The 16,555-nt window shown below is 34.7% G+C and overlaps 1 protein-coding gene across 1 annotated transcript in view; it reads left to right on the top strand.

Annotated features, from left to right (window-relative positions):
• The window catches only part of COBLL1 (cordon-bleu WH2 repeat protein like 1), a gene marked incomplete at its 5' end in the record, with an annotated part of 159,768 nt that overhangs the window by 102,845 nt on the left and 40,368 nt on the right, over positions 1 to 16,555 (top strand). Inside the window, 5 exon segments of the mRNA XM_079923651.1 lie at positions 6,828 to 7,029; positions 8,943 to 9,171; positions 9,973 to 10,011; positions 14,866 to 14,963; positions 15,075 to 15,311. Of these exon segments, the coding sequence (XP_079779777.1) occupies positions 6,828 to 7,029; positions 8,943 to 9,171; positions 9,973 to 10,011; positions 14,866 to 14,963; positions 15,075 to 15,311 (805 nt within the window).

Raw genomic sequence — 16,555 nt, 5'->3', positions numbered from 1 at the left:
GTTTCCTATTGCATAATTCAGTAAGCACTCTCAACTTTGAGATTAGGTTTATTTGTTTTATCTCCCTGATCCGCTTCATCTCATGCACACAAGCATAGTTAGCATTCCTGAACTCATTCCGAATTAGGTGGGTTAGCTTCATTCCTGAACTCATTACTAAACGAGGTGGGTTAGCTTAAGATAAATAAACATCAGTAACAATGGAGAATGTTTTAAAAGTTCCTATACTGTTATTGGTAAGTTTAATTGGGTTGTTGGTATGCCTTTGTAAGGGACAGCTGGAACCAATTCAACTCAACTCAGTTTTGAGCATGTATCGAGAATGGGTAAAATACCTTATTAGATACTGGGGTAGATTTAAAGAATCATACTAAGGCAGAATCTTACTCATTCGGGTTCAACCCCTTATCAGATGCTTGAAATCCATCTAGTCATAAAAAAGACTTATCATCATCATCTTCGTTTTCCTATGACAGTCCCTGTTTGTACCTATTATCCCAGAGTAATTACTAATAGTGCCCCTCTTTCGATCTCAGGTGTCCAGATTGGATGATAAATTTCATTGCAACCCTATTGGTAAGTGACTTTGTTTAAGCACCTCTAGGGTTTGGAAATTCACCTACATAGTTGTTGGAGCTGATCTGAAAGCTCTTTGGCGAATCATGACTTTCATTTTTGATATCCAAGTGGATCTTAAAAACACAAAAATGGGAAGTCTTGTCTTATCTAGCAGGTAGTAAAACTAGGACAAGATTACCCTTAATATGTGTCATGAATGCAGGAAGGGTCACTGGAGGATTTTAGGGGGTAATTTTGTGATGCCATCAATCTATGAAGTAGAACTGCAGCAGATAGCAGATAGCCTGTTGCAAACCATCCACCCTCTCCTGAATCCTGATTCATGGGATCATGAGGCTAAAATGTGGCTGGATTAGGAGTCAGAACATTTTGATCCTGACTGCACCCTAATTCTATTTATGCTTCTCATAATCTGTTTATGTAACTTCTCTAACGACAATTTTTTCATTCGTAAAGTGGGAGTAGCTTTTGTGGTGGTTGTGAGCTCAAATGAGATAATAGGTATGAAGTTAATGCAAGGGATCGTTTGTTTCTATAAGGAGTGGGAAATCTCATAGGGATTTCTTCCATTTCAAAGAAGAGTTTCTAAAGAGTTTTTTTTTTTTTTAAATCGGCCCTCTAGGCAGTCATAAGAGAAAAAAATCTGTAAATAATGCAAAGCAGACTCTTAAATAATAAACCAAAATTGAAAGTAATGTGGTAGTATAGAGGAAGAAAAGACTTTCTTATCTGAATGAAGAAGTAATGAACAAATTCAGCCAGTCCTTTTCAACTTTTAATTATCTGGCTCGGGCTGCAGGTAGACTGCTGGCATGTGCTCCTACCTTAGCAAACAGGAGAACAAGCATCCTTCCTGTGGTGATCACGTGCTTAAACCTTTTTGCCAACTGCTGTTAGGTGCATCAGCTTAGGATAATTATCCTCAAACCAAAATTGCTGTTTTTGGTAGAAGTAACTTGGCATTCAGGTGGATAATTCTAAACTACACTCAAGAGACGGTTTCGTATTCTGTGGGAGCACTTTGTGACTAGTTAATCCCCCAAAGCAGCCCCATTGCATGCAGGGCCTGCTTAAAAGTTAATGTCCTGCCTTTATAGTGTTACAGCTCCTTTATGGTAGAGCCGGTCAGTAATTCCCACCCTCAGAATCCGCAAGGTCAGGGTCATCTCTTCTGTGCTTTTGGTGCCAAATGCTGAGCTTTCAATTAAATATTTCAAGCAATTGAACTGGTCTGAGGCTGTTTTCGGATAAGGTCTTAGCCCAACTTAATGCTTATATCCCACTTCTGTGTAAAGATGTACTGGCTTTAGACACAACAGTGCTACTAGTCAAGTTTGTTAATTAAAAAACAAAAAGCAAAACAGTTTTCTCACCTATGTGGGTTTTTTTTAAAGCATGTGAATCTCCTTTCAACAATTTCATCTTTTCATGCATCAGACACTGAACAGAAATCTCAAATGCATATTATCTGCTATGTGTTTGAACTCGTGGATGTTTAAGCAAAATTACCTAAGAGATAAATAATCATTGGTTCCTATAAATTCACATTCAATGACCCTGACCTACATTGTATTAGGTCCTGGGAAGAAAGTCTGCTAAGAGGTGGTCCTGCTAGAGAGGAGTTCACATCTAGGTATAAATGGAACCCAGATAACATCTTTAGGTCATTCTGCTCTTTGAGGTCTCTGAAAGATTGGCCTGAACCCCTGTTCCATAAATACCCTTTATAATATTATTGTCAATTCCCAAGGGTTTATGTTCTTGGAGCCACCTCTGGCTTGGACTTTATATCCTTTTTTTGGATTCTTATTTTCCAGTCTCTACTTTTTGAAATGTCCTTTCTCTCCTTGATTTAACCCCTCTCAAAGCTACCAGGACCATAGCGATGGTTTGCGGGTCACCGGGGAGAGGTTAGTAAGTATATCACATACCAAATAACTTAAATGAGCATTTTAGGCCTTCTATGGAGTCCTTTTAGCAACGCTGCCACTTGGTAGTGTCCCTGCAATCCTGGCCTCTTCCCATTGGCTGGCTCCTCTTTCTGTCTCTTGTGTCATCTTACCCTTTTCTTCCCGCATTCGATTTAATCCTATCACCTCCTTATGAAATATATCTGGAACCTGACTAGTCTAAGCTATCAGCTTCTCTCACCTAAATTTTTGCAATAGCTTTGTAACCTCAGGCTACTGTGAATACAGCAATCAGAATATTATCCTTTAAAAATGTAAAATAGATCCCATCACTGCTCAGAACCCTTTTGTGGTTTTCTACCTCACTTCATAAAATCCCAAGTCTTCACCAGGCCTTCCAGATCTATAAGAAAATCACTCTAATATCATGTCTACTGTTTTTACCCCAGCAGGCTGGTTTCTGTTTTTCTTTAAACATGTGGAGCACACTGCTGCCTCAGGGCCTTTGCACTTGTCAACTATGCCTGGAACACTCTTTCCCCAGTATCCCATTCCATTCAGGTCTCTTTTCCAATGTCATTTTTTCAGTTAGGACATTTTCTAATCTCCTTCCTTATCTTACTTTCATCATGGCATTTATCATTATCTGGTATACTATATAATTTACTTGTTTCTTTATCCTCTTGTCTCCAGATCACTGGTTTGAAAACTATAGTATGTGTCAGAATCAGCTGGAGTGCTTGTCAAAGCACGTATTCCCGTGCCTCAACCCCAGAGTCTCCGATTCAATGATCTGGACTGGGGCTTGAGAATTTGCAATTCTAACAAGTTCCCAGCAACACTGATGCTGCTGATTTGTGAATCACACTGGAGAATCAGTGCACTAGAGCTACTCTGTCCAATACAGTGGCCACTCACCACATGTGTGTTTAAACTATTTAAATTTAAGTGAAATGAAAAATTCAGTTTGTTAGTCCACTAGCTCAATGTATTTCAGATGCTCAGTAGCTACATGCAGTGAGTGGCCACAGTATTGGACAGGACAGATACAGAGCATTTCTATCATTGCAGAAAGTTCTGTTGGACAGCCCTGCTCTAGAACATAAACTACATGAAGATGGATTTCTTTTTGGTTCCCCCACTTCCCCCTGCCCAGAATTATATTCTCATATTTATATAGCTGGTCCACTTGGGCTTACTTTAGTGTAAGGAATAAGGTAGATACATAGCTTTTTTTAACATCAGATTTTTCCCAATACCAGTTACTGAACGTTCAGTTCTTTCCCCAGAAATTTGAAATATCATTATCATAGGCAGTATTAAGTCCCCATCTGTATTTTTGTCTGTTAGAGAACTTTCTGGTCTTTTGCATTTATCTGCCTGGGAATAGGAATATTTTCCAGACAAAATTGGCTGCTGGAATTATTGAATAAAAAGTTGAACCTGTAATTATAGAATGAGAGAATAAGGTTATAAAGAAGATCTGTAACTTTTACTTGCCTTTCCAAGAGTCGTTTATTAGAAGACATTTAGGCAGTGAGTTCAAAGGTTCTAGTCAGCATGCAACGTTTTGGCTACAAAAAAAGTATAGTATACTATATATACTATAGTGTGCAAAGATTGTAGATGACCATATTGACTAAAGGAATAGGCCATAATTATAATATTCTTGGCCCATTATCCATCACCTTTATTAAATTAGAAAATTTATATATCACAGATAGAAATACAGTAATTCATTAAGGCATATCAGAAGGTTTAAATAAGGGTGTCAAATTGTTATTATCTTTAAAAATTTTTTAAGTATCTTTTTCCTTAAAGGTTTATATGTTTGTACATAAAGGGATGAAAAAATTGTAGCACAAAAATAGGGATTAACAAAACAAAACTTTAAACTAATCACTATTTTTGTCTTGTTAACTTTTAGTGTATATTTCCGGCAGAGACTCTAAAGAACTGTACATTTAAGAAAGTAAAAGATGTTTGAAGTGTAAAGTTTAGACTTTTTCCATGAATTAGTTGGCACATTTATATAGAGAGAGAAAGAGAAATATAATCTGAACGTAGCACCATTTACTCGTAGACCACAGTGGACAGCTCTCCATTTAGTTGGCAGTGAAAATTCTCTCCTCTTCCAGCTTAACTGTATTTGTAATTATATTGTATTTTTCTAGGCATTACCTAATCCTTCTTAAGTTTATTTACTATCAGGGAAAGAAGTACCATTTTCCAAATCTAGAATCGGTACGGGGAATCAAATTGCTATCATAGAGTACTATGTTACGAAAAAATGAACTTCAACAATACCATTATGCTAGTTTTTCTCTCAATGAAATTAAATATGTACTATACAAAGCCAAAATTTGGGAAATTATAGAAAATTTATGTATGAACATACTAGATAGCTCAAGAGAAGGACATAAAACTCCTAAATATTACTGTGCAAGCATTTAATAAAGATATGGGAAATGTATTTTGGGTATTGAAACATATTCCAGAGAACATTTTTTTTACTGAGGGACTTAGTCTTTTATTTATTTATTTTTCTTGGTATATGTATAATGGGTACAACTTGTATGTGGGAGAGAGAAGGGAGGTGAGTGTACTATTATGAAATATACCTCTTTTTCCCAAATCAACTGGAATGGCTTAAGAATGGGCAACGACCGTAGAAGGTGAGGGTGAGGTAGGGTCTGAATCCAGGGGATGGTTTGAAAATCTATAGAAAGTGTTTGACCTCAAGACCACACAGTGCCAGACAACTAATCCTTCCCCAGCAGGACACTGCCTGTCTGAATGTTGAACCAGAGAGGCTATCTACCTGGGAGTTCCACTTAGGAGACTGCGAATGAGGTGCATATGAAAACAGATTACTAAATTAAAAATAGCATGCTGAACAGTGAGATTTTTAGCCTCATTTCCCTGTCAACTTTCTAAAAAACTGGTAGCTGGGTTCATATATCTACTCAAGAAATTGGAGAATTATTTTTTATTGATAGTTATACCTCCCATTGGAAAAAAAAAATAGCTGGCCGCCTGATTACCCTCAAATGAAGCCCATCAACCTATATACCTCAGTTCATGAAAATAGGACTTTTACACAGTGTTTTAGTGCCTCCGTCTTAAATACAATCTAATAGCTTAGGATCTCCAGATGTTTGAGGAAAGCACATAATACAAAAGATTTTTTGGCGTGCTTTCCTTAAAGGCTGACAGTTAAGAAAGAATTGGAGCAGAAACTAACACCCCATTGTAAAGCAATTATACTACAATAAAGATGTTAAAAAAAAAAAAAAGAAAAGAAAAAGAATTGGAGACCACACTGTTCTGTTGATGCTGTGAATGGAAACAAAAGTCTGTGTCAACAGTTGGAGTCTGTGGAAAGGGAAGCAAAAAATTAAGAAGTGTCTCTGAATCTCAGGTTGGATTAACAATTCCCTATAGAGATAGGTTATGTATTACCATTAGTGTTTAACACTTAATCACTATTGAAAATTATCTCATACATTTACTTGGTTATTTTTTCATTGTCTAGCACAAGAGTCCATAAACTTTTTCTGTCAAGACCCAGATAGTAAAAATATTAGGTTTTGTGGGCCGTAAAGTTTCAGTCACATCTACTCAAATCTGCCGTTGTAACACAAAAGTAGCCCTAGATATTATGTAAACAAATGAGCACAGCTGTGTGCCAGTAAACCTTTATTTACAAAAAACAGGCTGTGGGCCCACTTTGACCTGCAGACTGTGGTTTGCTGACATTTGGTCTAGTCCATCTAGCAGAGTATTAGATCTATGAGAGAAGGTATGCCATAACAGTTGTACCGTGTCTCCAGTGCCTAGAAAATATTAAATGCTGTTTGAATGAATTAAGAAATCTGTATGACACTCTTCTTTAGGATTTGTGGGCTTCCTCGTGTAGATTCTTTCTATGCTTTCTAAAGCCCAAAGGGTGAGAATACTTTATGCTTATGAGAACCAGTTTATAAGCTAAAGATTGCTCATATTCCAAATGACATTGTAAAGAAGCATCGGATAAGGAAGGGCTTTTCCTTCTACTGAAATCTATGATATGAAGACAAGTTGGCAGATAAAATATACAGAATTTTTAAACCAACACAAGGATCCAAGCTCTCTTGAATACTATTCAGAAGTTTTAAACTATTATAATTTTGTCTGCTTAAATATCTTGTAGTTAGATTTTTAAGCTGCTTTCACAAATAGTATTTTGCAGCCTTGTTTTATCTACTGAGGACAAGAGGCCCTAGGAAAAATGCTTGAAACAATAAATGTAACAGTTAATGAAATTGTTCTATGATCAGCATTACTCTTGTTTTACAGTAAACCTATGATGGACTTGTTGATATTCCTCTGTGCACAGTATCACTTAAATCCATCAAGTCACACAATTGATCTGCTGTCAGCTGAAAAGAACCCCATTAAATTTAAGCCAAACACACCAATAGGAATGTTGGAGGTAGAAAAAGTAATTTTAAAGCCAAAAATTTTGGATAAGAAAAAACCTATACCTATAATACCAGAGGTAAGATTTTCACTGTAAATTTTGGTGTCTTACAGCTAAAATACTAAGTTGATTTTTTTAGTCATTATCTGCAGCTCATTGCAAATGAAATAAAATTGCCTTTCCTGGTCAAATTCGATGTAAATGTGGCTATTGTGTTTTCCTGGGCCACTTTGTTTACAATTCACTTAGTTGTTTATCCTTGGATTAACTAGAATTTGGGGAATACTTCAGATTTTAGATGCTCTAAAGTGACCTATATGATAGTATCAGAATCTGACAATTATGACTATATTTTAAGGTACTCTTTTAAAAAGTTTATATTAAAAAAAGGTTTTATACTCTTTTAATACAAATTCCTTTAAGAATTTATTAAAATAATTTTTTGGCTTCTCTGTACTTGGTAAGCCATAGTTGTAATTTATTTAAATTATTGTTAATTTGAGCTACATGATGGCTCAGTTTTCTGTGATGTATGAATTTTAAGCAAAAATTTTTAACCACAGTGATTCTAATATCATCAGTTCTCCTTTATTTATAAAATTGTTCTTTTTCTGTAAGCAACAGGGGTAGAAGTTTATGGGTTTCTAGAAATATTCTTTCATTAGGAATGATATTAACCATTTTTAACTTCACAAAATATATGAAGGTTTACATATTAAATTAGTTCATTTACATATGACTTGAGTAATACATTCTCATATTTTCTTCAAAAAATTAACTTTTTTGGACAATACTAAAACATTTGCTTTCTATAAAATATGAATATTAAATATTCACCAGGATATTGGGCTATTTTCTAGCAAGATATACATGCTACTTATCTAAATGGAAATAGTATTATTTATGCTATAACATGGGACTATATATGGTATTTTAGTTTTATGAATACATGTTAAACTTTGAAGATCTGCAATCTGTAGATTTCACTTAAGATGGTCACGTTTCTAAATTCCATTTACATATAGAATTTAATTCAGTTACATTAAAATGTGGAGATGCTTAAAATCTTCTCAATAATTTTGAATTAGCAGTATTAAATATTTAAATGAGGACTATATAATATCCTTTACTAATATATTAAAATTAACCAAAGTAGTAATAATAATAGTGACAACAACAATAGGTAGTCACAATAGTTAATGTTTACTTATTGATAATTTACCATGTGCCAGACACTGTGTTAAGCTCTTTATAATGGATTAACTCGTTTATCCTACCTCAAATAAGAGAAGTTCAAAAATGTTAATGTCTTAATTAAAATATTCCTGTTTTTTTCATTGAGACAACTGACCATTAGAAAGATAAATATTTCTCAACTAAAAAAAATAGAATAAAACATATATAATTCTATTATTATGTATGTTTGCTAATTTTGTTTTTTTGGTTGTTTTTTTTGGTGGGGGGTTCGTGGGCCTCTCACTGTTTTGGCCTCTCCCGTTGCGGAGCACAGGCTCCGGACGCGCAGGCTCAGCGGCCATGGCTCACGGGCCCAGCCGCTCCGCGGCATGTGGGATCTTCCCGGACCGGGGCACGAACCCGTGTCCTCTCCATCGGCAGGCGGACTCTCAACCACTGCGCCACCAGGGAAGCCCTGTTTACTAATTATAAAGTAAATATTATATGGAATAAAGCAAAAACATCTGTAGGACTAGATATGAGGCTTTTATGTTTCTTTTTGGATTTAAATCTACTTAATACTTTACAAGAGTTATGAATTTAATCTATATTACTTAATAAGCAAACTATTTCTAAGAATCTGGTTTGGATTTAGGAAGTAACATTAATCAAAAAGAAAATTTTACAACAAAGTAGAAAAACACTGTTTATCATACCACTATATAATTGTAGATTATCTCATTGTTCTAGATGTCATTGTAGAAAGTTTGTTTCAGTAAATCATGGTATAACTCTGGCTTTAATCTGTGTTTCAGAAAACTGTGAGAGTAGTGATCAATTTTAAGAAAACGCAGAAGACGATAGTGAGAGTTAGCCCACATGCACCACTTGAAGAACTTGCCCCTGTTATATGCAGCAAATGTGAGTTTGATCCATTACATACACTATTATTGAAGGACTATCAGTCTCAGGAGTCCCTCGACTTGACAAAATCTCTTAATGAGCTGGGACTAAGAGAATTATATGCCATGGATGTCAGCAGAGGTAAGTAGACTTTTCATGTTATTCATTTGGTGCATATATGTGCATGTTTTGTGTTTATGTGTAAGTGTTCTCAAGTTCATAATGGCACGTTAATGGATCCGGTAGTAAAGTCAATACATGTCACTGGGAATAAGAAGAGAAACCTAAATGTAGTAAAATTTAACTTGAGTTCAGTTATTCAAATTGGAATAAAAACACGTCTTTCTTAGCTGTCATCCACATCTTACACCTTTCCACCTACCTATGAATATTTGGGCTGTAATTTAACTTAATTCTTTGTGGTTTTAAGATTTAAACAGAAAATTAAAGTTTACATGTAAAGTCGTTGTTCTAAAGAAGTGTGAATTTACAATAGACTCACCATGGATTTGTCTGAGTCTTAATTATCTTTCAAATTTGGGAGTTTCTTGACAAATTTTTTTCTAAGTTCAGCACCCAAAATCAACTGGCTTATAAAATGAATCAGTCTACTTACAAAAATCTTCTAAATAGGAATAGCTTAGAGTGTAAATCTATAGAAATAATGTATTAAAATTTGGAGATTTTAGATAATGTTGGTTTCTATGATGTCTGATAGGTAAATGAAAGTTTATTCAACACAAATCTGATTTATTAGGAGAAATAAAAGTTTAGTGAAGAATGATTACTTACATCCGCTGTGTATAGAGAACTTCAAACTTTATCCTGAGGTTGTGGCTTTAAATAATCCATAAATGACTATTTCAACTCAGTGATGTTTTATACTTGAACAAACATTATCTTTTCAGCCAATTTACCCTCTTTTACCCCCTCCTTCTGTAGCCACTTCTGTTACTGCCTTCAGTAAGTCATCTTTCCAAGGTAAGACACATGAATCAGTAGCAACAGATTATAATATGAAATCTCTATTTCTATTGGGTAAATTGAAAACAAGATTATAATATGAAATCTCTATTTCTATTGGGTAAATTGAAAACAAGCTGCTAATTTTACCTGTTTTCTTATCATTACTAATATGTACATTCTGTAAAAGATTTTAATTTAGAAAGTCTTTGGGTTTTATTTCCTGAAAAATAGTTTAAAGCCCCCTACCTTGATTTCTGAATTTAATTTCAGTAATTACATTTCAATAATTGTTTGAAAATTAATATCATCTTAAGAATAACAACATACTCTTGACTCTCAGACAGAAAGTGATGTTGCTACGATCTTTATTGTGTACATATACTGATAACTTGGTGGTTCCATGGAAGAGTTTCAGATTATTTCTTTTGAAACAGTTATTCAGAATTATAAGGGTATATTCATCATAGGAAATGTTTGCAACCGTTAAATTGTTTGTGAATATTTTGTAATAACATGGAAAGTGCTTATGCTAAAATCAGCTTTTAAAGCTTTTTAAATGTTTAATACAGTATGTTTTAAAAAAAGCTTTTACATGAAATTTCTGAAAAGAAATACAAAAAAAAATTAAGAGTTGATACCTTTAGGTGGTAGGGCTATGGGTGAATTTTTTTCATCCTCCTTTTCTTTATTTTTTTTAAAGTTTATTAAAAAAAATTTTGGATTTACAAGGTTGTGTTAGTTTCAGGTATACAGCAAAGTGAATCAGTTATACATATATCCACTCTTTTTTAGATTCTTTTCCCATATAGGTCATTACAGAGTATTGAGTAGAGTTCCCTGTGCTATACAGTAGGTCTATTTTATATATATCCTTCTTTTCTTTATATTATAGAATTTTTTAATGGAAATGTATTACTTTCATAGAGGAAAGCTTTATTAAAAATTAGCCATTAATAATAAAGTCTGGAAATCTGTTTCCCCATTAAAATGGATAGGCTCAGATAATTGATTACTATAATAATTACCCCCTACTAAAAAAAACAATAAAGTGTACACATTATACATTATTGGATTATTGGAATCTTCTTTCTTTACCACTTCCAATTTTTTTTATAACACAATGAGCCTCGCAATTCCAAGAATTAAGCCCACATCAGTAATAGTGTGATTATTTTTAGCGGCTGTCATGAAGACTAGCCTAATCAAAGGAGTTGAAAATTCTTATGTTTGTAAAGTATATACCGGCTAATAATCAGAAGATAGGCATGTTAATTCTGACACTACATTAGCTTTCAAGCTCATTGGCAAACTGATAGGGCAAATGCTTTATTTGTGTGGATCTCAACTTCCACTTCTATAATAATCTAGAGGTAGGAAAAAGTGTCCTCTGGTTCTTCCAGCAACAGCATTCTGTTACTTGTACTTGGCTTTTGCTTCTAACTTTGCCAGTCTCTACATACATAACCGAAAGCAAATTCCATAATCTTGTTGGTCTCAGTTTGAAGGTGTTGAATGCATTGATTTCTAATATCCCTCCAGCTAAAAGAAAGTATGTGGTTTATGCAGAGTATTAAATGTTGTGAACATAATCTTAAGAGATTGTAACAGGAAAATGTAAAAAAAGCTCCTTTTACAGTGTCAAAATCTACAGGGTCAATCCAAATGTTGTAAATGCTCCTGCCTCCTTATTTTGTCCGATATTATCAGAAGGCTTAGAACTTTGTGTGCAATTATTTACAGCCTCTCTTTGGGAAATAGGAAACTACAGTATTTGAGTTGCTTTTCTAAGTAAGCTCAACTCCTTGTCTTAGTGTTTAACTCTGACTTGTAGTGATCCCTGAAAGTGAGCTTTAGGTGAAGACTTAGGAGTTAACCAGAGTAGAGGATGCCCAGATGCCTGGAAATTGCTTTACCAAAAATAACTACATGAGTACTCTGGTTATAGTTATTGTACTGCACCACCATGTGAACTTTCTGTTTACTGTTCCAACTAAATTTAATTGTATATCTACATTCAGTTAGTGGAGGAGTCTATCTTAAAATGAAATAGTAGCATTTCTTAAAAAAAAAAAGTCAGAGGTAGTACACATCATCTTTAAATGGATACTGGATTCAGTTCTACTATTTAATGTCTGTTTTTCTTGGTGCAAGTTATTCAGACTTTCTAGTCACCATCACTAAGGCCTCAGATGTGTAATGAGATAGTACCATCTACTTCCAATTCTTTACATTCCCTAACTTATAAAAAGAAATCAGAATAACTTGTGACACCTACCTCATAGGATTGTTCTAAAGAGTGAGTTAGGCTTGTGAAAAAATCTTTAACCACAAAGTGCTGTCCACATGTCTATTACTATTAATTGTTAGCATTGTCCGCATTGTATAGCATGCATAGTGCTTATTTAATATTTGAAGCGTAAGATTTATGAAGTTTTAATCTGTGAAATATAGTTCTCCTTTAGTGTCTTATTGAGGAAAATTGCATTAATGTATTTATTGGTGTTAACTATGTTTGCTTCCATGGAGTAACTCCTACTTTGTCATAATTTATTTAATTTTTTAAACATTTCCTTTAAATAAAAAGACTATACATTTACTCCTAAGAAAGGGCTATGTATTTGAGACTTTACATTGAGCTGTAAGTTCTGCTACAGATATATCCCACAAGTGTCAATATATAGTACTTTGTCTCCAGTGTCACTGAAATTATACTGTGGTTTACCATAAAACCCATATGTGTTTCATAGGAGAAATCTTTTCAAAATTTATAAATCCCTACTCCTGTGTGTCTCTCTCTCTTTAAAATTTGCAACTTATCTGTTGAAGAAACCAGGTCATTTGTCTTATGGTGTTTCCCACATTCAGAATTTTGCTGATTGCATCCTGTGGTGCCACTTAACATGTTTCTTTATCCTCTGCTTCCTGTAAATTGATTGTTAAATTTAGAGACTTGATCAGATTTGGGTGAGATATTTTTGGTAAGAATATTTCATGGATGGTATTGTGTATTTCCATTAACAGACCTGTAATAACAAGTTATCTTTTTTTGATGTTAGCCATCAATAATCTTTGCTTATGTCTTTTTTTTTAACTGTAGTTGATTTACAATGTTGTGTTAATATCTGCTGTACAGCAAAGTGATTCAGTTATACATATACATACATTCTTTTTTATATTCTTTTCCATTATGGTTTATCACAAGATATTAAATATAGTTCCCTGTGCTATACAGTAGGACCTTGTTGTTTATCCATTTTATATATAATAGTTTGCATCTACTGACTCCAAACTCCCAGTCCATCCCTCCCCCTCCCCACCCCCATCTTAGCAACCACAAGTCTGTTCTCTATGTCTGTGAGGCTGCTTCTGTTTCATAGGTGGATTCATTTGTGTCATATTTTAGATTCCACATATAAGTGATATCATATGGTATTTGTCTCTCTCTTCCTCACTTACTTCACTTAGTATTATAATCTCTAGGTCCATCCATGTTGCTGCAAATGGCATTGTTCCATTCTTTTTACGGTCGAGTAGTATTCCATTGTATATATGTACCACATCTTCTTTATCCGTTCATCTGTTGATGGACATTTAAGATGTTTGCATCTTTTGGATATTGTGAATAGTGCTGCTGAGAACATCAGTGCCAATGTCTTGGTTAATTAGGAGTTAGAAAATAAATATAATCTGTTACAAATATTCCTTTAATTATCAGTTGAGATATTTCTAAACAAGAAGATTTCCCTGTGTCAGCTATTTATCTACCTAGATAGAGTTCATTCAGAAAAGAGAGGATAAAAGTGTGATTCTTTCCCTTAATCAATTTTTAAAACAATGGACAGTGAGAATCAGGGTTATTTTTAGTATCATTATGAATTCATGAAATTAAACATATGTGCTATGCTTTAATTTATTGAGATATTCTTATGATGCCCAAATTGTCCTGACTTTGGCCAGGAGAAACCATATCACGTTGGCTCCTGAGATGGTCCCTTTTTAGTGGGAAATGGTATTTAGAGACAGTCTGGGCAAGGGTGACTCAGCACTACTGGGTTTGTCATTGTTTTTGGCCCTTTCAGTTGACATTAGGAAACACTTTTTAGAAAATGAAATATTACCTATACAACTTTGAGGTTTGACGTTTGCCATTCTGCTTAAATTGTGGTTTAATTTCGGCACTACTGACATTTTGGGCCAGATAATTCTTTGTTCCGGGGGGCTGTCTTGTGCATTGTAGTTTGTTTAGCAGTATCACTAGCCTGTACCCAGTATATGCCAGTAGCACGTTCTCTTCACCCTTCCCCCAGTTGTGACAACCGAAATTGTCCCTACGTTTTGTTAAACGTCTTTGGCGGGATGTGCGTGTGTGTGCGCGCAAAATCACCACCAGTTCAGAACCACTGTATTAAAGAAATAAAGTTTTTAAAACATTTAACAGAGTGCTGAGTAATTATAATGAATCATGTTTTGGAGAATTAAATATTTCAGAATAGTTTAGCTCTGAGACAAAATATATAACTCAAAATCAACAAAGGGACAAACTGTATGATAGCAACTTCATATCTCATTTAATTCGAAGTGTCCTTTTTACTTCTGAAATGTTGGTAGTTATGGATAAAACACAGACTCTTGAGTCGCTTCAGTTTCCTCTGCTGTGGAACAGGAACAATAATACCAAATTTGCTTGTTGCTTTGAGAATTAATTAAAATATGAGGTGCTGAGCAGAGTGCGTGGTTCATAGTAGAGCATAATTAGTAGCTTTTATCATTAGATAAAGTTATCAAGGGAAAGTAATTGAGGGATAGTTCACCTCAGAGGTGAACATATAACCCCTCAAGCAAAAGTAAGGTGCTTTTCTTCTATTTTAGAGACCTGCCAAATATCACAAAACCTAGACCTTATGAAGGATAAAGAAAATAAAGGGTTTTTCAGCCTTTTTCAACGCAGTAAGAAAAAGCGGGAGCAAGTACGTATTTTCTTATGTAGCATTTTGTAAGATTCTTCTACTCTGTTTTTAAGTGCACGTGCTTTTCGTCTTGGAATTACCTGTAGATTTTGCTTTTTCATTCTTTATTAGACCGCCAGTGCCCCTGCAACTCCTCTAGTAAGTAAGCATCGTTCAGCTTTTACAAGGAGCAATACCATGACCAAACAGTATATTTCAAACACCCTGCCGTCGGATGCACCCAAGAAGAGGCGTGCTCCACTGCCTCCAATGCCAGGATCTCAGAGAGCCCCGCAGGACCTTGCTCACATCCAGGAGAGGCCAGCTTCTTGTGTGGTGAAATCCACAAGTCTGCATGAAACAGAGGAGGTACGTAAATTTGTTTTGTTTTTTATTTTTAGTTTTTTTTAGTAAATTTGTTTTGTAAATTTTTTTTTAGTAAATTTGTTTTGTAAAATTTTTAGTAAATTTGTTTTGTTTTTTATTTTTAGTTTTTTATTTTTCCTCTTAACTAACTTGTCCTTTCCCACATAGGCTGCTAACAATAACAGTTACTAATCTGTAATAAGATGAATAACTAGTTACTAATAACATTGGTACTGTGAAGAGATTCTATATGTAGAGTTCTGCAATGCAGTAAAGAATAAATATGTCAGTTTTAAGTAGCTTTTATATACAAGCAAATAAATCATCCATAAACCTTAAAGCCGTGGTTTATTAAGGCCCAACTGGAGGTTCTTGCATGATGCATGTATTAGGAATGGAAATACTTTTTTTTTTCTTTTTCTTTTTTTTCTGTACGCGGGCCTCTCGCTATTGTGGCCTCTCCCGCTGCGGAGCACAGGCTCCGGACGCGCAGGCTCAGCGGCCATGGCTCACGGGCCCAGCCGCTCCGCGGAATGTGGGATCTTCCCGGACCGGGGCACGAACCTGTGTCCCCTGCATCGGCAGGCGGACTCTCAACCACTGCGCCACCAGGGAAGCCCGAAATACATATTTTTGAACACTTTTTTTTTTTTTAAACAGCAACAGATTTTTATGTTGCATTCGTGGGTTTCTAACTAGATATAGTCAGGTCTTGACCAGACTCTGAGATTCTCAGGGGAGAAATCCTTGTGTCTGCCTGATACATAAATACTCTATAATAAAAAAGAGTCTTTATATAGCATATATTGTAGTTACTATCATATACTTTTATGTTCAAGGCACTGTTCTAGGTGTACCTTTTTCTTAAACATTCTCACTATTGCTCTCTTTAATCCCAAATTTTCCTGCAGCATGCTGTTTTGTAGAAATCCATTTGTGAACAAGTTTTCATGCCTATGAAGTCTGTACATTCCTTGCTTTATTCAGGTGAATTACAAGCGAAGTTTTAAGTAAATGTGATTGAACATGAGACCATACATTTTGTTGCTTGTAATCAAATGATTTAAGTAACTGTGAGAGCAAATTTTATTTTGAGGTATTTGAGAAACCGAGAAGTTTTCTTGTATCTAGTTGAAGGGTTTTATTTCCCCCTTGGAAGCTTAGTAAATTCAATGCTCAAGTAAATGAACACTTCTCAACCAACTAATAAACATTTCTGTACTTCCTTAACCTTAGAAAAATTTTAA

This window comes from Stenella coeruleoalba, assembly GCF_951394435.1.
Source record: "Stenella coeruleoalba genome assembly, chromosome: 6".
NCBI classification, from domain to species: Eukaryota; Metazoa; Chordata; class Mammalia; order Artiodactyla; family Delphinidae; genus Stenella; species Stenella coeruleoalba.
Note: the sequence above shows the minus strand (reverse complement) of the source record. Positions and strands in the feature narration are given on the sequence as shown.